At 36.4% G+C, this 25,936-nt stretch overlaps 2 protein-coding genes across 3 annotated transcripts in view; both read right to left on the bottom strand.

Moving 5' to 3' along the window:
* The window catches only part of LOC131928790 (transmembrane protein 272-like), a 55,133-nt gene that overhangs the window by 7,965 nt on the left and 21,232 nt on the right, over positions 1-25,936 (bottom strand). The window lies entirely within an intron of this gene.
* LOC131928788 (F-box only protein 39) overlaps positions 16,027-25,936 on the bottom strand; it is an 11,557-nt gene continuing 1,647 nt past the window's right edge. Inside the window, exons 2-8 of one of the 2 annotated variants that reach the window (XM_059284916.1) lie at positions 25,498-25,738; positions 24,510-24,758; positions 24,167-24,307; positions 23,255-23,469; positions 22,879-23,016; positions 21,339-21,412; positions 16,027-16,722 (exon numbers count right to left, since the gene is read on the bottom strand). In XM_059284916.1, the coding sequence (XP_059140899.1) occupies positions 16,572-16,722; positions 21,339-21,412; positions 22,879-23,016; positions 23,255-23,469; positions 24,167-24,307; positions 24,510-24,758; positions 25,498-25,738 (1,209 nt within the window). In that variant the 3' untranslated portion in view covers positions 16,027-16,571. The remainder of the gene's footprint in view (positions 16,723-21,338; positions 21,413-22,878; positions 23,017-23,254; positions 23,470-24,166; positions 24,308-24,509; positions 24,759-25,497; positions 25,739-25,936) is intronic. The other variant, XM_059284917.1, reaches the window with a different exon arrangement.

The following is a 25,936-nucleotide window of genomic DNA, read 5'->3' as shown; positions in this document are numbered from 1 at the left end:
ACCTTTATGTGATTTCCATAGCTACCATAACTGCTAAGTTTTTGGTAATTTTGTCTATAGTTTTGTCTATAGTTTATAAACTATTATTATATGGATGTATTAAACACACTGTGGTGACTAGCTTTAAATAATCTATCACAGTCACATCAGGCTGGCCATCAACCTAGGAAAACATCAATTCAACCATATCAATGATATACTATATCAGAAGTAACCTAGAAATTAAATTCATATTACAACATAGCTTATCACTGTATCGCATAAGGAATGAAAAAGATGTATTGTAATTGTGCTAAAATTTCAATCAATATTTTGGGGAATTTTGAAATTTTATAACCTTCCGAGTTGGAAAACCTTACTTTTTGAATCATGTCAGTCTCTCTCTCTCTCTTTCTCTCTCTCTCTCTATCTCTGTGTGTGTGTTTATAAACATAATTTTATTACCATTTCAGTTAGGCTTACCAAATTTCATATGTAAGTACTAAGCCTATATCGAGTTTGTAGTTTTATTTCAACTTTGGAGCAATTTCAAGTAACACTTCCTTTTTCTTAACAGTCTGTTTTAAGTTATGTGGACGAAATTTCAAATATAAGTATTAGATTTTATGCACAGATTTCTGTCAAATTTGTAACGATTTCCGGTAACCGGTATACTTTACTCTATTTCCGTGGGAAACACGATAACTTCATTCGTGTTCAGTTAGGCAGACGGAATTTCATATATAACTATAAATTTATGCACTTGGGTGATTCTAATTTTGAGTGTCTTCTGATAAACTGAAGTGGTACTTTAATCTAATTCCGGTTTCTAAAACAAAGATAACATAAGTACCGTTTGAATAAGTTAAATGATTTTTTAATAAAAAAAATAAGAACAAATTCTTTTAATTCTGACAAATGTTGAGTGATTTCCTGTTACCGTAAGCAATGCTTAACGGTATTTTCAGTGGTGTAGCGAGGTCGGGGTGTCACCCGGTGCGGTCCGCACCCCCCCCCTCGCTACGCCTCTGGGTATTTCCAACTTCTCAAAAAATTCCACTTCTACCAGATCGGTTTGTTTCAAGCTTTTGCGTACAGTGCACCATGACATATAATGTGACTTAATTACAAATTAAATTAACTTTTTAAAAATGAATCAAAGATCACTTTACAAAGAACTTATTTTCCGCTAAATTAAGACCTTGTTATTTACGTTTATAGGGTGGGCTAAAACATTTTTTTCAACTCACTTCTATTCTTTTAAAAAATAACCTATTTAAAAATTTAATAAAAACATTTCTATAGCACGATAGTATTGAAAATGCCATCCCACTTACTGTTATATTAGTTATTAGTTATATTAGGATATATAGAAGTTTATGGGAAATCACCCCGCTTTATTTAGTTATATCATAATCATCATTTCCCGTACGCGCCCAAGACATATGGGGCAGATGTAGTAGAGTTTATTTGATTCAGAGGCCATATGAAGGGCTAGTGTTGTCACCACTATGCCAGGCGTCTATTTTTAACTAACATAACCTAAGTTAGATAAAAATAGACGGCTGGCATAATGCTGACAACACTATCCCGTCATATCCTTTCATATGGATTCTGAATCTAACCTAAGTTAGATACCCATCAGAGTTGGGTGGACTCAGGGACGTCCACTGATTTGACCCAGATTTAGCAGTCTAGCTCTCTACCGCTAGACCACGCCTTTAGTTATATAAATAAAGTAAAAACTTTTGAGATGTTTGATGAATTTTTTAATGTGTAATTCCATATCATTAAAAAAACACAGTGAATACAATTTTTGTAATAGATTGAGATAATTGTGAGGTCAAGGGAACTCACTCTTCTGTATTAGTATTATATTTATATTGTTATCTTGAGTGATGTCCCTTGTGCATTGTACTTCCTTCCTCTCTGATTACCAACATGTAGTTAGACCCAATAAACGTTATATACAACCACATGCTTCTATCGTCAATCTATTACATTTTGGCGACGAGGATAAAAATCTACTAGAAAGAGCACCTACTTACGCAAAAAAGAGGTTTGCTAGAGCTTATTAGCTAAGTATTTCTAGAATAATGGCGCTGTATGGCCAAATAAAGCAATTTGATTCGAATGATGAAATCATTCAGGATTACCTAGATAGGTTAATCTTTTACCTTGAAGCAAACGACGTGACGATAGAAGCCAAAAAGAGAGCTGTTTTGTTAACAGTCATAGGGCCTCAACAATTTAGGCTACTAAAGGACTTATGCGCACCAGCTAGTCTAACTACCAAGAGCTTTAACGAGCTGAGCAAATTGCTAACAGACCACCATGCGCCTACCCCATCAAAGTTTCTATGTCGAGCTAGATTTGACAGTAGGACTCGTCAACCAAACGAGTCAATATCAGAATATGTTGCGGCTTTACGTCATTTAAGTGAATTTTGTGAATTCGGAGACACGCTGTCTGACAGACTATGTGAAAGGTTTGTGACAGGTGTAAACAGCCCTGATATTCAAAGAAAGTTGCTGCTCGAGTCAGATCTAACATTAGAAAAAGCAATACAACTTGCAACTTCATTCCAGCAGTCATCCGATGCGGCGAGATCTTTAGCACCTTCAGAGATCCATGCAGTAAACAGCAGGTTAGTCAACAAACACCAACCCCATCAGAGCATTCCAACTTATGCTAAACAGCCTGCTCGTTCAAATCCTAGATCTAAATCTAGTGATAATTATCAAAAATGTCATCGATGCAAAGGTCCCCATGCATCTCATCGGTGCAAGTTCAAGTCTGCAACTTGTTATAAGTGCGGTAAAGCAAGGTCACATTGCCAAGGCCTGCTTTCCAAAGTCTTCGTCTGTTGCTAAATCTAGCCAGTCAAGACAGTACCGCAACCAAAGGCAGCACTATGTTAACTCTCACCAAGACTACCTAACCCAACCAATGAACCACTCTACCAGTGAAAATGCTCAAACTGATTCGCAGCCGGATTTCAACCTGTTCTCTGTGAAATCAATAAGTCATGCTCCCATCAATGTACCAGTTTATATCAACGGTAAGAGCATCAGCTTCCAACTTGACACTGGAGCATCTCTAACAGTCATAACAAAGAAAGATTTTGACGCTGTCACAGGAGGATCAGTGCCTCTACAGCCATGTCACAAGTGTCTAACAACATACACTGGTGACAATGTTCCGGTAATAGGAGAGTGTATGGTTCATGTAAGTTATAATGGTCAAAGTGTTAAACTTCCTCTTCTTGTGGTTGAAGGAAATGGACCACCATTACTAGGTAGGAACTGGTTAAGTAATCTTAAGTTAAATTGGGAGAGTATTTGTTCATTGACCAATGCAAAAGAACCTAGTCTTACTTCACTAGATAAAGTAATATCTGAAAATAAAAGTGTTTTTGGCAATTCAAGTTTACTAAATGATAGAACAGTGAAGTTAAGCATTAAAGACACAAATCCAAGATACTGCAAAGCTAGAGTTCCACCTTATGCAATGAGGAATAAAATTGAAAATGAGCTAAGTAGATTGGAATCTAATGGCATCATAAAGAAGGTAGACTATTCCGATTGGGCAACGCCCATTGTGCCAGTGTTAAAGAAGGATGGTTCTATAAGAATTTGTGGAGATTATAAAACTACACTGAATAAGCAAATAGAGCTAAATAGGTACCCTATTCCTAACATTGAGGAAATTTCTTTGAATTTGGCAGGAGGAGACAAATTCACTGAATTAGACTTTAGTCATGCTTACACTCAACTAGAACTGCATCCAGAAACAAAAGCCATTAAAGAAGCACCCAAACCTGAAAATACCCAACAACTAAGAGCTTTTTTGGGCTTAATAAATTACTATGCAAAGTTCATAGGGAATCTGTCTGGTAAACTATCACCACTGTACAAGCTGCTACAGAAAAATGCAACTTGGCACTGGGGTAAACAACAAGAAGCTGCTTTTAATACAGCAAAAGAGGCTTTGTCTTCTGACACCTTACTAACTCACTATGACCCAGGGAAAAGACTTATATTAACATGTGATGCTTCACCAGATGGTGTAGGAGCAGTCTTGTCCCACATGGATGAGAAGGGTGACAGACCCATTGCTTTTGCCAGTAGATCTTTGAACCAGGCTGAGAAAAATTATTCTCAGTTAGATAGGGAAGGCTTAGGCATCATTTTTGGTGTTAAGAAATTTCATAAGTTTCTGTTTGGTAGGAAGTTCACCATCTTTACAGATCATAAACCATTGCTAGGTTTATTTGGAGAAAACAAAACCCTACCTGAGCATGCCTCACCAAGAATTCAAAGATGGGCTATCACACTAACTGCATACAATTATGAATTGAAATACAAACCTGGATCTGAGAATAGTGCAGATAGTCTTAGTAGATTACCTTTAAAAAAACCAAAGCCTGAGCTATGTACCAGAAGATGTATTTGTTCTCTTCACTATCATGGATAACTCCAATATAAATGTGAATGATATTAAAAGAGAAACACAAAAAGATGAGTGCTTAATAAAAGTATATGAGTACTGTAAAATGGTTGGCCTGAAGAGTCAGTGAATGAGGACTTAAGGCCATATAAAATAAGAAATAAAAACCTTTGTGAAGATAATATAAAAGATGGAGAAGATGCAGTCCATTATCAGTCAGAGTTACCTAAACAAAGTATTTGTAACTTAATAAATGATTATGGTGATATGGCAATTTCAAATGTTTTAAAGAAAATACATTAGTAAGAAGGAATGTGATCATCAAACAACTTTGCTAACATCATTAGCACTTACAGAAACTAAAAGGGTAACATCAAAAGAAAAGAAAAAAGATTTTTGCCATTTAATACACCCACTTCAAATACTGGATCACAGTTGCAAAGTGATATTGTCCAGGATATTACTTTTAAACAGTATTTTTGGTTACCAAAAAGCACTATCAGATTACCTGAGGAAATTGATCAATCAAAGAAATCTATGTCAGTCAAGGATCTGAATAACAGCATAATACTTTCAGATGCCAATTCAAAAAGTAAATCATGACAGAACACCCATTGAAAGAGAATTTGGTGTTAATGAGAATGTGTATCTAAGAAATCATGGGAGAAGGGAAAAATAGATACCAGGTCAAATTGTTCAATGTACAGGACCTGTGCCTTATAAAGTTAAAAATAACTTGTGCAGATAATAAGTGTGAATCTATCAATCCCACCAAATCTGATCAGTTCACACCAACTCATTTTGTTCCACAACCAAATTCTGTTGATATGAGTGAACCAAATAGTCTGGAGTCAGAAAATGTAAATTCTGGAGTTAATGATTTAAATCCTAGACCTCCTGAGATAGAGAATCCAGATGGTCAGAATCTTGAGTCACCAAATCAAAAGCCACTGAGAAGGTCAAGCAGGACAATCAAGGTCCCAAATAAGTTAGACCTATGATTTTAAAGGTCAAAAGGACTTTGACATCATTGTTTGTATTGTAACATATTGTGCATTGTTTGTAAGGATGTAATCTACCATAGTGTTCATGTTACAATATAATTGGTGATTTTAGGATACTATCAATTGTTCTATTGAGAGATGTGTTATTGTGTTCTAAGGGTAAAGGGATGTAATAGATTGAGATAATTGTGAGGTCAAGGGAACTCACTCTTCTGTATTAGTATTATATTTATATTGTTATCTTGAGTGATGTCCCTTGTGCATTGTACTTCCTTCCTCTCTGATTACCAACATGTAGTTAGACCCAATAAACGTTATATACAACCACATGCTTCTATCGTCAATCTATTACAATTTTATTACTTGATAAATTATTATTAAAAAATCACATTGAACACGTGAAACAATAAATGGATTAAAACGAAAAAACTTGAGTTTTTAACTTCGTTTTTCAAAGTGTTAGGCAATAAACAAGATTTCAATACAAAGGAGAACAAATATGCATATCAATTGAAATACAGTTATTTTAGAGATATTTTATGCGAATTCACCAATTTCGAATATAATAATTATCAATATATATTTTGTACATGTCAAATTAGACGGTATAAAATACATTCTTAATTTTATTAGCATGACATCTAGAGTCACAATTTATTACATTTTACAACAGTCAAAAAATTGTATGAAAATTTATTTACACAATTTTGAATAGTATTCATTAAAAAAAAAAATAACCTCAAAATTTAAAACCTAAATGAACAGGTTTTTCAAACATTTTTGCTTGATTTTGATACCTTATAAAAAGTAAATTTTCAGACTTCTCTAGCAATAAACAAATAATAAAGCATGGAGGAGGTAACAGTAGAGTTACGTCCAGCATGTTGATCAGTTTAGTTTTTTTATAGCTTAATATACAATATTTAGTAAAAATTCTCTTAATACATGTGTATCTTAGTTATTTAATTCTATATAGCTAGTTAGTTCTTAATTTCAGATTAAAATCGAGTTGAAAATTTCGTATAGGAAGTAATCCAATACATCCAAATATATCAGTTATTTTAAGTCATATAATTTTTTTAATGTCTCTTACACCAGTTAGGCCTATATATCAAAAGTATTGTAATTTAATGGTGCGAAAATCGAAATCAAGATTATGACAAATCTCAACGTGGAAAAACTTTTTAGCAAATTCGGGTGACCGGAAATGGTACTTGCTCGACTTCTTAGTCGAAATTTCACACATAAGTATTACATTGTACGCGTTTGTTTCATTCAAATTTTGAACGATGTTTTGAAACCGAAAGTGGTTCTTTACTCTTGTTCCGTTTAAACACCCGTGTGAGTAATGTTTCAGTTAGGTAGACCAAATTATATATTTTTATATTTAAGTATATAATTTCATATATAAGTATATAATTTTATATATTTTAATTACTTTCAATTTTTGAGTGACCTTCAATAACCGCAAGTGGTACTCAACTCTATTTCCGGTTTCTCAAATACCGATAGTTTGAGTAGTTTCAGTTAGAAGGATAGAATTTCAAACATACGTATAAGATAACATCCTCTTTATTCTCTAAAATCGTGAGTAGTTTCCGGTGAATATTTCTGATTTCTGTAAAAAATACCTCTTTTACAGGGCAGATTTCTTCAAGACTTATCAAATAGGTCTAGACTAGATAACAATTAATTGCGACTTTAAATTTTGCTGAATCAATGCTTCCTTTATAAAGTGTTAATGGTCCGTAATATTAAAAAAAAAAACCGCTCCAAAAAATTAAAACACTTCCTTAGTGAAGGAAATAAAGCGGGAGTGATCTTCCTTAAATTTTTCTTGAATATAACACTATGGGGATGGTAACTCAATCGCAATCGGAATAAAGACCTGTTTTGAAAATTAAATTTTTAAATACTTAAATTTTTAAAACAATAGAAACCCGTAAAAAGTTGCGCCTCATATGAACAGCAAAAAATGTTTATAATAATGCGGAACATTAGTACTTTATAAATAAAACCTGTATTATTTTTCACAGAGTTATTTATTAAGCGAATTAATTAACATTTTATATCACACTGCATTGTCTTAGAGTCTTGACCTACGTAACATGTTTGAAATAAATCGGTCCGGTAAAATTGTTCGAACACGGAGAAATGAAGTTAAAAAAAAATTCTTATTGAGAAAAAAAACAAAGTACTACTTCAAGTCGTCGGAATGCACTTAGAAAGTATAACTTTATAACAGACAGACAGACAGGCAGGCAGGCAGACCAGACCAGACCAGACCAGACCAGACCAGACCAGACCAGACCAGGCCAGACCAGACCAGACCAGACCAGACCAGACCAGACCAGGCCAGGCCAGACCAGACCAGACCAGACCAGACCAGACCAGACCAGACCAGACAAGACCAGACCAGACCAGACCAGACCAGACCAGACCAGACCAGACCAGACAAGACCAGACCAGACCAGACCAGACCAGACCCAGAACAGACCAGACCAGACCAGACCAGACAAGACCAGACCAGACCAGACCAGACCCAGAACAGACCAGACCAGACAAGACCATACCAGACCAGACCAGACCAGACCAGACCAGACCAGACCCAGAACAGACCAGACCAGACAAGACCATACCTGACCAGGCCAGGCCAGACCAGGCCAGACCAGACCAGGCAGGCATACCGACTAGACCAGACAAGACAAGACAAGACAAGACAAGACAAGACAAGACAAGACAAGACAAGACAAGACAAGACAAGACAAGACAAGACAAGACAAGACAAGACAAGACAAGACAAGACAAGACAAGACAAGACAAGACAAGACCATGCAGGCAGGCAGGCAGACCAGACCAGACCAGACAAGACCAGACCTGACCAGGCCAGGCCAGACCAGACCAGACCAGACCAGACCAGACCAGACCCAGAACAGACCAGACCAGACAAGACCAGACCAGACCAGACCAGACCAGACCAGACCAGACCAGACCCAGAACAGACCAGACCAGACCAGACCAGACCAGACCAGACCAGACCAGACCAGACCAGACCAGGCCAGACCAGACCAGACCAGACCAGACAAGACCAGACCAGACCAGACCAGACCAGACCAGACCAGACCAGACCAGACCAGACAAGACCAGACCAGACCAGACCAGGCCAGGCCAGACCAGACCAGACCAGACCAGACCAGACAAGACCAGACCTGACCAGACCAGACCAGGCAGGCATACAGACTAGACCAGACCAGACAAGACCAGACCAGACCAGGCAGGCAGGAAGACACCCAGACACACAAACAGACACACACATACAGAGACACAGACATACTGACAAAATTGCAAAACTAAGTTTGTTGACTTAGGGAAGTGTAAAACGTCGAGATTTGCGAATATAAATATCGATTTCGATAGAATAAAGTAAAAAAAAAAGCGAAAATCAGACAAACATTGTTTCGAAACGGCCTTTTACACATGCCACACTAACCACACAGAAACAGGACAATCCCATGATAAAGAAAGCAGCATTCATCATCCAAAAGGCAAACAAATACAAAGTCTTGTGACAGTAGTGATCCGTGTTTATAGGGTCGTAACTCAATTCGTCCAAAGTACGATAGATGTAAACACAGCCTGGTAAAACAAAAACAAAACAAGAGCTGTAATTAAGTATAATAATAATTTCTATCAAAGAGTGACGAACTCTATAATTTTTGTCTATTAAAAAAAAAGCCGAAGGCGGAATTTCCACTTCCCTTCCCCAACCAAATGAAGTCACCGCTACGGATAAATCAAAAGGTTTTGTTCTTTATCATTTGATGAAATCCATAATAATTTAACCAAGTCGAACATCATTGTTTTTTTCACTAACATAATTAAGAATTGAGACCCAAGAGGTTATGCGCCTTATGTTCTGTTGATTGATCCCGACCATAGTTTCTGCTAGGCATCTGTTTTTTTTTTTTTTTTTTTTTTTTTTTTTGGGGGGGGGGGGGGGCAGTAGCGTACGCAGGGGGGGGGGGGGGGGGGAGCAGGGGGGAGCAGCCGCTCCCCCTCTGGCCATTTTCAGCAAAGTGGCGCCTTTTTGGAAACTTTTTAAACTCAAAGTTTTAAACAATGATATTTGTTAAAAAAAATATTTTTTTAGAACAGTCATTTAAAAACTGACGCTTTGTTCACTCTGAGTTGGTTATCTCCCCCCCCCCCCACACCTCACCACCACAATTGTGTAGAGCGACATTATTGTCACACCTAGGTATACACTGGGTTGGATAATTGACCTAAAGTGACCGGACAGTAAAAAGGTGTGTGAGCAATACAGTGATCTAACCCATATCTATCACTATATTAAAAAATGATCTTTAAGGAACACAAAGAAGCAGTAGTTAAATAATAAAAATACGATCTCAACTAAATGACCGACATTTAGTTAAATGTAGACTATTATTCCGAATGCTTATACGTTATATTGAAAAGCGTGCTTTTATACCAACTCTGATTTCAAAAACTTTCATTATGCTGTAATACTTTAGCATTTATGATGACAATATATTTAATTCTGATTATAGACAAAAACATTTTGTTAACACGAATAGTTTTAAACAATTTCATTATATTCTAAAGTAATTATTTATTTGTTTTGACATTTATAATTTATAATGTGTAGATATATACATATTTATATTAAGAGAGTGATTATTTCCCCTATTTCACATGTCTTAAATAATTTCCCAGGAATGATTATGTAAGAAATTTTTTACAAGAATTACAAAACAGATTGTGTTACGTTCATTGTTTTTGGTTGTAGTGTGTGTATATTTTGTTTGTTTTTTGTTTAGATTGATACAATTTTCGTTTTGTCGGCCTACATTGTGTGTTTTTTCTTATTTCTTCAGAGTGCTACTTTCAATTTATTTTACATCATAGCGAAGTAATGACATACAGCTAGTAATTATATATATATATATATATTATATATATATATATATATATATATATATATATATATATATATATATATATATATATATATACACGTATATAGAACGTGTTAAAAAAAGGGCGCCTTTTTTGCTCTTTTCGCTCCCCCTACAACGAAAACCTGGATACGCCTCTGGGGGGGGGGGGTGTAAGGAGAAATGGAAAAAAAATTATATAGAAAACATATGCTTTAAGCAGCGTCGTCAACCCCCCCCCCCCCCCACACACACACACACCAAGACTCGGAATACAGTTTATTTCTTTACTGATGTTCTTCCGCGTAAAAAACCTGCAATGAGCTTCTTGGTTAACAGTCGTGCGGTTTACCTTTGGTCGTTAGACCCACCTGTAATGAACCAAGCAAACAGGAAACAGGTGACAACCGCGTCAATGGGGTTACACGTTTTTGTATCTTCTTCTTCGCTCCCTCTGTTCGATCGACGCCATCTTTGGACCAAGTTAAACACATACTTGACACAACCAAAGCTTCCTGCCACAATTAGGTAGATCGGGATCATGCGCTGAACTGGACAATCATCCAGGTAAATTGCACCTGGAAGTATTAGAAACAACTGTGTAAATATGAACAAATAATCATAAAATTTTAAAATATGTTAAGAAAGTAATTATTCATTGATATAAGAAGGAGTACATGTAAAAAAAAAAAACTTTCTTAGTCTATACATTTCAAGGTACTTTAGAAGCAAATTAGATCTACTTGAATTTAATCAACTAAATTTAAACTCAAGTTGTTTCAAATGTTTTTAGTCAAACTATTACCAATAACAACCATGGAAATAGGGATCGCGATAAAAATTCCTTGGAGAATTGTGTAAGCAACTGTAAAAAAAAAAGTTATTATTTCTATTTAAAAAACATTGAACTAAATTTTACTGTCTTTTACGTGGATTTAGTTTGCAAATGAATTATTCAATATACATTTAACATACGGGAGAAATATTTTAAAAATCCTACTTGCAGTAAAGATGATAACTATGAACCGTACTGAGAAAATAAACACATTGGATGATTCTTGTTTAGCAGCCTTGACCCTTCTAAATATAGAATTATAAGGCGCAGGAAGTCCTATATGGGAAAATATGTCAACATAGGAAATTCGTATTTTGATTTATAAAACTATTTAATCTTTTTTTGCGAACAGTAATATCTTAGGGGTCATCCATTTATGACGTCCACACATTTTTTGCATTTTGGACCCCCCCCCCCCCCGTCAACAAAAATCCACTTATTTCCCTTATAAAAGTCCATAGTCCATACGCGTCCGCAAAGTCAATTTTATTCGGACCCCCCCCCCCCCCCCGTGTGGACGTCATAAATGGATGACCCCTTACTCCATATGGGGATACAATTCAAGTGTTACGGTCACTGCGTATTGTATGGGGATTAGATTATTGTTTATAAAAAAAAACCCACACAAAACTGATACTCTTTAAATTTAATACTTTAAAAAAAAAAATACCAAAGTAATATTTTTTTGGAGGACCTTCTCCTGAGTTTACATTGTCTGTCTTAGTATTGGCCGGTGATGGTGAAGTCTCAGAGTCTAAACTTTGCTACAAAACATAATAGAAATTAAAATAGTTGTTTATTTTTTTTAAATTGTCAATGTAAAAACAAATAAAATTAAAATTGTTAGTATGATTGTAAAAGCGGCGTAAAATTTTGTAAGCATTCATATATATTTTCAAAGAATCAAATTTAAATCATGTTTTCCCTTTGTACTTTTACTAGTTATTAATAACTATGGGAACGTTTTTTAGGCTAGAGTTATTCAAATAAGAAATACAAACAAAATATTATCAACAAAAATTGGGATAACATAGCTAACACAGCTTGAAAATTTATTGAGCTCAATATATATATATATATATATATATATATATATATATATATATATATATATATATATATATATATATATATATATATATATATATATAACTGTTATTAGTTTAGTTCCACTTTGCTAAATGCCTAATGTTGAATCAGCAGTCGACCCAGGCCTTAATGATTAAGTATACGCACTAGTTAAAACTTAAACTAAACCCTTACTAATAGAAAAAAATATAATCTTACTAGTTGAACACACGTTTCGTCACTTTCCATGGCCAAATGAACCTATCAACATCAAGGTTTATGTGATTAATTGATAGAAAATTTATTTCTTAACAGTAGTTATCCAGGCTCACTAAATAGACGAAAGTAGTGCAACGTAAAAGTGGATTAGCACATTTAATTATGCTTTAAAAATGCAGATATCGCCAGTGCGCATTTATGCTACACGTCGTGGCACGCCTTTTCTTTAAAGGCTTGCTGTTCTAGGATTAAAAAGAAATTGGGAAAAACCGAAACCATTTCCTTCTTTAAAACACAATAAGGGCAGCCAGCAGTGGCGTCGGCAGGATTTTTGTCATGTTTTTTTTCTCAACAAAAGGCACACAGACACACACACATACACACACACATACACACACACACTCTCTCTCTCGCACACACACACATGTATACACACATATGTATGTATGTATATGTATATATACCCTAGTAAATTACGTCTGCCTCATTGTCGAAACAATGTCATTTAAGAATCTCTCTCCCTCTCCGCACCCCCACCCCCCACCCCCACCCCGGTTGAAGGGCACCCGAAAGTTTTCCTCCGAAAGTTTCAAGAGTTCTCCCTGCGGAGAAAAATGTCTTAAAGAAACACTGGAGAGAAGAAAGAAAAGGAATTAGGTTACACGCTAACTTCGGTCAATTTACTTCCGGCAGTTAGGGGTATTTCACCTCTATTAGGTTGGTTTTTATTTTGTTTCAGATAGTATTTAAAGAAAATGTAAACTGTCAGCATACCGCCATTATACTGTCAGCATACCGCCAGTATACTGTCAGCATACCGCCAGTATACTGTCAGCATACCGCCAGTATACTGTCAGCATACCGCCAGTATACTGTCAGCATACTGCCAGTATACTGTCAGCATACCGCCAGTATACTGTCAGCATACTGCCAGTATACTGTCAGCATACCGCAAGTATACTGTCAGCATACCGCCAGTATACTGTCAGCATACCGCCTGTATACTGTCAGCATACTGCCAGTATACTGTCAGCATACCGCAAGAATACTGTCACCATACCGCCCAGTATACTGTCATTAAACTACCAGGACTCATGATATTAAAAAAAAATAAATTAAAATGCACATTTTTGTTTACATTGTAGGCTGTGGGAGTTTGAAGAATGGCTGGTATTACGGTGACATTTTAAAACTTTCTACTTCCTTTTTATTTTGGGCAGATTTTTTAATACACTCGTATTCCACAACAGAAATATCATACTACAAAATTCAGGTCATTATTTCCCTGTACGACGCTTCACATTTTTAATGCTGAATAATTTATTAACAAACCATCCCTCTAACCTCTCCATTATCACACTTTGTCACGTGATGTGAGTTAAGTAAGTGTATGAATCTGTATGTGGATTCATGTTGTAATACGTGGGGGTAAGATTGAATATAAGTGCATTGATGTATGTGGGGATGTGTGTGGGTATGTTTGGGCCCTCTGTGTGGGAATATTTGTGCCCTCGGTGTGGGTATATGCTGAGACGAATGTTGAGCAGTGTAAGGACGTGTGTATAGATATGTGTGTGTGTGTGTGTGTTTAACAGTCACATTGTGTGTGACGAGCCTAAAGCAAATAAACCGGGAGTGATCTCCCCTAAACTTTCTCGAATATTCTTATATAAAATAACAGGGGATGGGAACTCGGGCTATAGACATGATTTTTAATCCATTTTAAATACTTTAAGTTTTAAAAATAGAATAAAATCTCGTAGACAAATTAATTGCACACCAAGTGAACGCCAAATAAAAAAGCGCATAATGGTGCGCAATATTATTAGTACTTTTAAAATTTACATTAGTTTTTTGAGAAATCGGAAGTAGCGTAAATTACTACTTCCAGTCAACGGAAATTACTCAAAATTTGACAGAAGGTAGAGAATTAGATCTTTTACTTACATGTGAAATTTCATTTATCTATCTGAAATAGTACTCAAGTTATAGGCTTTTGAAAAATTCAAAGTAGGAAAAGTACCACTTCCGGTTATCGGAAATCGCTCAAAAGTTGATACGGATCTACGATTTCGATAAAATACTTATATATGAAATTTCATCAACGTAGCTGTAACGGTACTCAAGTTATCGTGTTTACACACGGACAGACAGACACACAGACACACAGACACACAGACAGACACACAGACATACGGACAAGATTGCAAAATTATGTTTTTCCGTATCAGTGAGGTGTAAAACGTCGAGATTTGTAAAAATCTCGATTTTTTTTTTTGCACGATTACAAGACTTTCTCTATACTTCGTATATACGAGAAAGTAAAAATGACTAACGCAATTTGATTCATGTGATTGACTAACTACACTATCGTTTTTTGTCCTCACCCAAAGAACATTTTAAATCATCTTAACGCATGTTTAACTATCTGCCATCCAGTGTTAGAGCCTTGTCGTGGCTTGGCAGCTTGTGTATCCTGACCACCCCCAGAGTGTAAACTCCTAGTAGGTTCAACCAAGCTGGGAAGGTCTGCGCGGGTAGGGATCAGACCAAAGCTAACACCCTGGTCCTCCAGGTTGGGGGTTGAAACATAAAGCTATCAACCTTATCTCGTAAAAAAATATACCGCTACAGAAACTGCAAGTACACAGACCCACCACCAACTTGGTCGAGGAGGTTCCTCTCTAGAAGAGCCCGTGATGCCTACTACTAAAGGGAGCAGCCCAAAACCGAGTCCGCTGGAGATGTGTAGTTGCAGCCCTTTGCTCCCCAGGGGCCACAAAGGAATGATGATGATGATGATGTTTAACCATAATGTATGTTTGGCCTTAGGTAAAATGATGTGGTGTATTTTTTAAAAATTACAGTTCTGAATTCACATCCTTCTAAAAAAAACACATCATTCCGATCTTTCGAATGTACGTCTTAGTAAATTCATACGTTTCTGAACTCAAATTGTTCTGAATTTATAATCTTTCTGAAATTCACTTTACAAACTCAGTTGTCGCCCATTTTCATTGATGAAATTGTGTTGAACCTTTGTGAGCACATGTCAAATTTTATGAACCAAAATATCTAGTAGAATAATAAATTGTGACTTGCGTTAAGTGTGATTTTTTTTTTGGGGGGGGGGGGGGGGGGGGGGGCACCTGTTCTCCTTCAAGGGAGAAGGAAGTTGTCATTGAAACCAATCTCAGGAAACATAAATTATTAACTCTCGTTCCCGAGATTTTCTGTTCGAGTTTTATTTCCTTGAGAAAGTTATTGTACATGTGCTGTTCTCTTGTTTCGTTTTTAGACAAGAAGACCAAAGGAATCTGTTTAAAAGTTATGTTAATTACTACCAAAATAGTTGGCGCCCAAGCTATGATTACAACACTTCCCTTATATTTCGTATACAAGAAAGTAAAAAAACTGTGATCGTATTATAATTTTCTAAACGCAAAACAAAAATGTAATTTTAAATCAAATATTTAGGGAATAACAAGACACATTTTTCCATATTATAAAATTTCATTTATTTTGAAAAGCTATAAACTTTTGATATATAGTTTACTGTAAGTTTCATTACACCCTCTCCGCATTTTGTATAAGTAATGTTCGAGGAGGTATAATTACGGTAATTCGTCGAAAATGTGAGAAGAAAAAAAACCTTTTATTCTATCTAAATTTTCACGGAAATATATGTAATAACATCACGATGTTAATTTGTGTTAAAAGTGTGGTTATTTTTATCTAAACTAAAAAGCAGTGGCTTAATTAATACAAAACAATTTTAGTGCTCTCTAAGTTTCATCTAAAAAAATTTATAGATTAATGTTTAGGTTGCTGTTTTAAGAATTTTCATTTTTACCAATCTCTTCACTAACATTACATCTCTCATTCACAACAAAAGACACCATCCTTTAATATACTTTTCACAAGCACACCTACACCAACATAGTATTCTGCAGTTATGTGGGTATTAAAATACTGTGATTGTCTACACTGTGAGGCAATCAACCAAATATCCAAAGCTTCAACAAACCATACATCAATAACGTGTAGGCCTACAATGTCCTATACTTTCTGACCATTAAAGGTAACGACATAGGTCGCGTTGTGCTGGGTCTTGACCTCTGAAAGCGCTAGTTTGTAGTCCCGTTCGTCTGTTTTTAAATCACAAGGCAGACGTAGAGCAAAGGTCTCGAGACGTGAACACACTTGTAAACTGTGGGCACAACGAAAATCATATTACAACATATAATACCGAAAGTAGCTTGTTTATCCTAATACTGAAGACGTAATACACCATCTTATTATAGTTACAGAAGTCTTTTTTTTTAAATATGGGGTATCAATTTCAAGGATTTGTTAATCATTTACATCTGTCATTTGTAAACATGTACAAACTTCTAAAACTTTCTAGTTACCATAGATCATTCTAGTAATGGTACACATTTGAATCTATCTTTACAGTAGGTTGGTGTACACAATAGTCTATCTCTAGGTTGGTACACAATAGCCTATCTCTAGGTTGGTACACAATAGTCTATCTTTAGGATGATACACAATAGTTTATCTCTAGGTTAGTACACAATAGTTTATCTCTAGGTTAGTACACAATAGTTTATCTCTAGGTTAGTACACAATAGTTTATCTCTAGGTTGATACACAATAGCCTATCTCTAGGTTAGTACAAAGAGAAGAGGCCAACACGACTTTGTGGCATAATGAAATTATTTTTATCTATTTAAATAAAAGCTAACCTTTATAACAAATTCTGTGGCAACAATCACATCGTTAAACTTTCTTTCTACCTAGTATGAACTCACGTAGATTTAGAACAAGTATAAAATATTTATAACAACAAACTTTTAAGTGCATAGAAAATAATACTTGTTTTATAGTCATAGGTATTCTGAAGTTTAGATTAATAAAATAATCGATCAATAATTACGTTTATAAAAACAATTAGTAGGCTCTACTTAATTTTTGCGCACTCATGTCTTCTCGAGAATAGAGCTGGTAAGTAGGTCACCAACCAAATATATGGCTCATGCAGGTTTTATTGAGCCGTAGAACTGGTTGGTTACCTACTTACCAGCCCTAAATTTACTTTAAAACCCGGTGCGTAGCTTGTGATCTAAAAGACAATTATTATCTACCTCTCCCTAACGTCAGCGGCCGGCCGAAGTCCGATAACAACTACAAATTATCTGTAGCGTAGCGGGGGGCGGGGGGGGGGGGGGGCATATGTCCCCGGGCGCCGACCTTAGGGGGCGCCAAAATGGGTTGGAAAAATAAATTGAAAGGTTGAGGGGGGTGCAAATCGGAAGTTTGAGGGGGGGGGGGGGTGCAAATGGAAATCTAGAGGGGGGGGGGGGGGTGCAAATCGAAATCTCGAGGGTGGGGGGTGGCAATCGAAAAGTTTGTCCCCGGTCGCCGGGAAGGGTCGCTACGCCTCTGCAAATTATGTTCCCCGTCGTCACGCTGTCAATTGTGCGACGCTTTCGCTTAATCCTGTTATCTCCCCTTTTTGTTATTGAACATTGTGTTCTTTAAACTAATTTTCCCACGTTTTCTTTAACTTGCTTTCTGTTTGTTTGTTTGTTTGTTTTTCCAATCAAATCTTGCGATCGAAATTTCTGGCACTTCCCAGTTAGCTAGCGCGCTGAAATTTTCAGGGAAGCTTTCTTTTGGATGACCATAGAATATTCAATTGTTATTATTACTAAATTGATCAATGGAAACATTTTATTGAGCATTTTAGACCGCTATATAATCTATATATATAATTCTCCTCTGCGAGCCATTAGAAAAAAAAAAACGAGCGACGCGTAGCTCGCTTCTCTCTTGCCGCGCGCAGTGAAGCGAACGATCCCACGTCGCGACAGGCTTAGGGGCAGATAATTTAGTTTGAACCGACTTTAAACTTACAGGAGGTAACTATTACCACTGGTGGCCAGTTTGGGGGAGACGATATGGTCGAGTGGTTGGGCACACGATTGCTATCCCACTCGACACGGGTTCAAATCTATGTGTTCTAGTAAGTAACCAGCCCTCGTCCTAACCGCTTTCAACTAACCTCTGACAATCATTCACTTGCGATTGAGACCGAAGAAGAAAGGGTCTCTCGTTTTTTACGAGTTGTCTTTTTACGAGTTGTCTTCGTTTACCCAAAAAAAAGTGAAAAGATAAAATCGATAGCAAGATTTCAATGCAAACAAACAGACAAAGACTAAAAAGTAGAAAATAATAATCATTAAAAAAGTTTTTAAAAACCCACGTTTTCTGATTGAACTAAAAAGTAGAAAATAAATACTATACATCACAATAATGCAAGCGATCACTCTACTATAAGCGATCAAAAACGTGGGGCGCCGTGATTTTCTTACAGTTTCTAATACTGTTGACTCTCTACAAGCTCCCTAATAAAAGTCAATAGTATTATCTAATCAATAGTAATATAACTTTTACTTCGGCGCCCCACGTTTTTCATCGCTTATAGTAGAGTGATCGCTTGCATTATTGTGATGTATAGTATTTATTTTCTACTTTTTAGTTCAATCAGAAAACGTGGGTTTTTTTAAACTTTTTTAATGATTATTATTAATGACTAATATATCTAACTAGGCATGCTGCCCAGCTTCGCTTAGGCTTTCGAAAACATTGAGAATTTGCATGCTTAATTAATTCGCCCGAGGGTCGGTCTACGACCTCAAGAGTTATGAAGAGGTTCCTCCGTGGACATTTTTTTTCGATTTATAGCTCATATAAGGCACCGGTCAGTCGAGGTCAGTTTTGACCCCCTCATCGTAGACTTTTCGGCCAACCGGCCCCCGTGTTCTGTTGCCCCAAGGCAAGATCCTGCCAAATTTGAAGCGCCTGCGGCGCCGGGAAGTGCCCTATCGGACACCCGACAATCTAGATCTAGATCTAGATTCCTAAAAGAATTTTTTTTTTAAGTTTAGCCCGAGCATAATAAAAAATAAACCGGGAGTGATCTCCCCTAAACTTTCTCGAATATTTTTATATAAAATAACAGGGGATGGGAACTCGGGCTATAGACATGATTTTTAATCCATTTTAAATACTTAAAGTTTTAAAAATAGAATAAAATCTCGTAGACAAATTAATTGCACACCAAGTGAACGCGAAATAAAAAAGCGCATAATAGTGCGCAATATTATTAGTACTTTTAAAATTTACATTAGTTTTTTGAGAAATCGGAAGTAGCGTAAATTACTACTTCCGGTCAACGGAAATTACTCAAAATTTAACAGAAGGTAGAGAATTAGATCTTTACTTACATGTGAAATTTCATTTAACTATCTGAAATAGTACTCAAGTTATAGGCGTTTGAAAATTCAAAGTAGAAAAAGTACCACTTCCGGTTATCGGAAATCACTCAAAAGTTGATACGGATCTACGATTTTGATATAATACTTATATATGAAATTTCATCAACCTAGCTGTAACGGTACTCAAGTTATCGTGTTTACACACGGACACACACACAGACACACACACACACACAGACATACGGACAAGATTGCAAAATTATGTTTTTCCGTATCAGTGAGGTGTAAAACGTCGAGATTTGTAAAAATCTCGATTTTTTTTTGCACGATTACAAGACTTTCTCTATACTACGTATATACGAGAAAGTAAAAAATACATTAACCAAGTTGACTTGGTGTGTCTCGAACCCGCACCACCTGCGTGGTTTAATGTACACTAACATCTTCGCTATATATAAATATGGAGAATGAAACACGTATTTTAAAATCTTAACTTACGCGAATATGCCTATTCTTTCAAATTAATTTTTTTTATCCCAAATTAGCCAGTTCCAAACAAAGATTTTGAATAAAATAAATAAGTCTTGAAATAGTTTAGTCCTAATATAGAAATTTATTTTTGGAATTGATTTTAGAGAAGTTAGAGTCTAAATCTAGATCTTAGCGTCTACGTCTAGCTAGATCTAGTTATTGCGTAGATTTAGATTTAGATTTAGTCTAGATCTAGAATCTCTAGATCTAGATCTAGAATCCAAATACATAAAATAAATTTTATGAGTTTAGGCCGGAAAAATTGTATTGTATACATTTCATAGTGTACGTAGATCTAAATCAAATTTGAATGAAATAGTTCATTTCTTTTTATTCTAAACACGGCAGATGACGTCATTAGTTAATGTATAAGCAATAGTGACGTCACAGTTTTATGCGTTCTTTTTCACATATATTAATGCTTTTCCGGTTGCATAAATAATACTGTTTCTCTACATTCGAATACGCCTTTAATTTTTATTTTTCTTCTTTAAATAAAATTGTGGTTATACATTTAAAACATCTAACATATTATTTTCAACAAAAGTCCGTATAAAGTTCTCCATATATCGCTGCCGTTTCTGACGTGATGTCCGGCGAAAATATTTTGCGGACAGAGAGAGAGAGAGAGAGAGAGAGAGAGAGAGAGAGAGAAGAGCGCACATGGCGTTTTATATATTAGGATTAGATGTTAAAATGTAGATATTTGGTTGTAAATTGGAAAATGAAATTATCTGGAAAGGTTAAACGAAATCGCGTCGTTGAAAGTAGGTCAGAATTGAGTTACAAAATCTGATCACACACTCGGCAGACCGCCAACAATAGGGCTGGTAAGTAGGTCACCAACCAGTTCTACGGCTCATGCAGGTTTTATTGAGTCGTAGAACTCGTTGGTGACCTACTTACCAGCCCTATTGTAACCAAAGTAAAACCTATAAGAGTTGCAAAAGAAAACTACCTAACAGTACACGGCATATGCACCCATGAAACATATTCAGGATAATAAATTCACCTTTTGAAAATTTCACCAATGTCTTCCTTGCCTAGGCGAACTTCTGATGTCAAGTCCATACAATGTAGAGAATTCTGTAAAATAAAACGTTTACGAAAATTAGATGTAACCAAAATTGTGTAGAGGAAGGGGAAACTAGTTTGGTCAAAGAAATCCTTGATGAGTACTGTGGAAGATGAGGCAAGGACTGCTGGACTAACATGGCCGCACATAAAACAGACTGTTGCTCCTCAGGCGCCACAAAGGAAAAAAGTTAAGTGAAAATGTAATGGGAATTGTGTAGGTGTCGTATCGTGTCAAGCCATAATGTCAGTAAGTTAGGTGTACTGACGTGTAAGAAAGTTAGGTGTTCTGACGTGTCAGTAAGTTAGGTGTTCTGACGTGTCAAGCCATAATGTCAGAAAGTCAGGTGTTCTGACGTGTCAGTAAGTTAGGTGTACTCACGTGTCAGTAAGTTAGGTGTTCTGACGTGTCAGTAAGTTAGGTGTTCTGATGTGTCAGTAAGTTAGGTGTTCTGACGTGTCAGTAAGTTAGGTGTTCTGATGTGTCAGTAAGTTAGGTGTTCTGACGTGTCAGTAAGTTAGGTGTACTCACGTGTCAGTAAGTTAGGTGTTCTGATGTGTCAGTAAGTTGGGTGTTCTGACGTGTCAGTAAGTTAGGTGTACTGACGTGTCAGTAAGTTAGGTGTTCTGACGTGTCAAGCCATAATGTCAGTAAGTTAGGTGTACTGACGTGTAAGAAAGTTAGGTGTTCTGACGTGTCAGTAAGTTAGGTGTTCTGACGTGTCAGTAAGTTAGGTGTACTGACGTGTCAGTAAGTTAGGTGTTCTGACGTGTCAAGCCATAATGTCAGAAAGTCAGGTGTTCTGACGTGTCAGTAAGTTGGGTGTTCTGACGTGTCAGTAAGTTAGGTGTACTCACGTGTCAGTAAGTTAGGTGTACTCACGTGTCAGTAAGTTAGGTGTACTGACGTGTCAGTAAGTTAGGTGTACTGACGTGTCAGTAAGTTAGGTGTACTGACGTGTCAGTAAGTTAGGTGTACTGACGTGTCAGTAAGTTAGGTGTACTGACGTGTCAGTAAGTTAGGTGTACTGACGTGTCAAGCCATAGTGTCAGTAAGTCAGGTGTTCTGACGTGTCAGTAAGTTAGGTGTTCTGACGTGTTAGTAAGTTAGGTGTTCTGACGTGTCAGTAAGTTAGGTGTTATGACGTGTCAGTAAGTTAGGTGTACTGACGTGTCAGTAAGTTAGGTGTTCTGACGTGTCAGTAAGTTAGCTGTTCTGACGTGTCAAGCTATAGTGTCAGTGATTAATCAATTTTCATCAGAATTTAAGAAAAAAGATTTACATTTTACGATTGTTTTTTTTTTTACTGAAAGCGAAAAATATGTAAAAAAAATGTGCTCAAAGATTTGTTTTATGATTTATATCAAATGTATTTTGTAAGGATAACCATAGGTCTTTCAACCAAATCTTATAACAAAAAGCGCGCGCAATTTATATATCTTTTTATATCTCCCCGATACCCTCTGAAATGACTAACCTTAAATTTAGCAGCGACATACTTCAAGCCTTGGATGATGTTCCCAATGGATATTATGCTGCCACAGTTCCAATGCATCCCGTGCAGGGGCATACATGGGGTTAAAATAGCTAGAGGTAATTCGTCGTAATAGGACTCCTGGATAAAATGCAATCTTACTAGATAGGTCTATGACCTTGAAGTAAACACGATATAGACATTCAGAAAATGCTAAAAAAATTTAAAAAAAGTTAATTTGTTTTAAAGGTGTGGTTACTTTTATCTAAATTAAAAAGCAGTGGCGTGTTTTTTTTTATTCGATCTGTTTTATAATTAGTAAACTATTTATGCATAATTTGGAAACGTTAAAAATTGTCTCTTAGCATTCTTGTATTACCGTTGATAGACTTTCCGGTTTGAGAAAAAAAAATACTTTGAGATCAGGAAATGACGCTTTGAGCTTCCGCCAAACGTGAGGGCTGGTGTTACGATGGGCGTCAGCTGTATATATGGCCCGCATTTTTAACACTTGCAAGCGCAAACTGCTCTTGGACGATTTAGTCAGATCGTTCAAAAATTTGTTGCTCAAAAAATCATAACTGATCTCTAGCTCTGAAAGACACAAATGCTTACTTTAATTTTTAGTGTGTTGCGCTCTACTAAAAAAATCTTAAGAATTCGAGTGCACAGGCAGGTTTTTTTTCGGTAGAAGTAGCGCTAAATGTTCTTGAATTTTATATTGAACCAAATATTACGGGGTTTTATAATATTTCTAACCAGTAGCGTAGCGAGTGGGGGCATATGTCCCCGGGCGCCGACCTTAGGGGGCGCCAAATTGGGTTGGAAAAATAAATTGAAAGGTTGAGGGGGTGCAAATTGAAAGTTTGACTGGGGGGGGGGGGGGGTGTGCAAATCGAAATCTTGGGGGGGGGATGCAAATCGAAAGTTTGAGGGGGGGGGGGGGTGGGGTGCAAATCGAAAAGTTTGTCCCCGGGCGCCAGGAAGGGTCGCTACGCCTCTGTTTCTAACGCCTGGCTCAACGAGTTCTACCAGTCAATATTCAGGGACCAATGTGTGCATCTGCACACGTTTTGCACACGTCAAGATTTGCAAAAAATTCGATTTTTTGTCACGATTATAAGACTTTCTCTATTTTTCGTATATACGAGAAAGTAAAAAAAGTATTGTCCGTCTATCGATAAACGGTAAATTTGTTGAAAGAAAATCAAACAAAATAAGGTTTCTTGTTAAAATGTGTGCACATCATTTGCACGCAATTATTTCAAGAAACTGAATAAATGAAACGTACCTTTCAAACTTTCAAAACTGTAGAGAGCAGAATGAAATGGGGTTAAATTCGATAGGTTATCGAATTTTATAAACCTGTCGATTGCCAGTCTGTGTAGATTTTTAGCGCAGGTTCTGCTGACCTCTCTCAACAGATGACCTCCTGGATAGGTGTTCAAATGTTAAAATTGTTTGTTATTGATTGGAGCCTATTTCAATTTAAAAAAAAAACAACTTTTTTTCTAAGTTATTCCCTTGTTTGTTTAACAGTGTATACTAACAGTACAATACATATATGACGTACTTATATTACTCTTGCCTTGTCCAAACCGACATTGGTCAAATGTTAAGACAGAACTACTGACCTTCATCAGCGTCTAATCCAGCATTAGTGAGATCCAGTTCCTTTAGATTCTGCTGTGTTTCGATCAGTGTCGATATAATTTTTAAGAAGTCTGCCAGGGTTCTTCTTTTTCCACCGTACCATTTATTCAAAAGCGTCAGGTCCTTAAAGCTAATTCTTTCTAGTTTTTTGTTCCCACTGTGAAGAAGACTGGCCACCAACTGGTACATTGCATCAATAACTGATGAATCCTCGTTGCCATAGGCTAACTCTGTAATTAAGAAAATAAAGCGGGAGTGATCTCCCCTAAACTTTCTTAAATATTTTTACTTTCTCGTATACGGTTTATAGAGGAAGTATTGTAATCGTGAACGAAAAAAACGAGATTTTCACATATCTCGACGTTTTACGCATCTCTGAGTCGAAAAAAACCCATAGTTTTGCATATTTGTCGTTTTGTCTGTGTGTGTGTGTGTGTGCGTGTGTGAACACAATAAGATGAGTACCGTGACAGCTAGGTTTATTTAATTTCATATATAACTATTATATCAAATTTGAAGTTTTGTGTCGACTTTTGAGCGATTCCGATAACCGGAAGTGGAACTTATTCTACTTTCAATTTTTCAAAAGCCTATAACTTGAGTACTGTTTCAGATAGATAAATGAACTTTCACACGTAAGTAAAAGATCTAATTCTCCACCTTATTTTAAATTTTGAGTAATTTCCGTCGACCGGAAGTAGTAATTTAAGCTATTTCCGATTTCTCAAAAAACGCATGTGAATTTATCAAGTGCTAATAATATTCCGCACTATTATACACATTTTTTTGGCGTTCACTTGGTGCGCGATTCTTTTTTCTACGAGATTCTATTCTAGTTTAAAAAGTTTTTAAAAATCATGTCTATATCCCGAGTTGCCATCTCTCTTAATGTTATATATGAATATTCGAGAAAGTTTATGGGAGATCACTTCCGGTTTATTTATCTTGTATTCACATCTAGACAGCTACCTGAACAATCAGCGTAGACGTGACGTAGCCATTTTCCTCGTGCCCTTGCAAACGTCAGCGCACTCTTGACGTCACCCAACGGGAACAGGAAATGCCCCGTGGTAAACAAGGCAGGTATGTCTAGGAGTGGAACCCACGCCTTACACGTCAGGGCAGCGTTAAACTTGTCCCGGTTGCTCAGGTTCTTAACGATGTCAATTAGGATTTGAAACGGCAGCTGGGGCCAAACACTCTCTGTGGACTGGATGGGAACATTGTAACATAAGTTTTCCATGCAACATAGCAACAAAACCAAAACATTGGTAGCTTTTTTTGATTTTTTATTATTCGATGAACTGTTGTAGATTTTAGTATACTAAGGCAAAGATCGTTAAATTAAATAACGAATGTCGTCAAACTGGCGTGCCAAGCTATAGTGCCATTTTTTTTTTAGTAATGG

The sequence above is a fragment of the Physella acuta genome, unplaced genomic scaffold, assembly GCF_028476545.2.
Source record: "Physella acuta isolate Inbredline_101_S28 unplaced genomic scaffold, ASM2847654v3 ptg001549l, whole genome shotgun sequence".
Lineage (NCBI taxonomy): Eukaryota > Metazoa > Mollusca > Gastropoda > Physidae > Physella > Physella acuta.
This window is presented reverse-complemented; position numbering and strand designations above follow the sequence as displayed.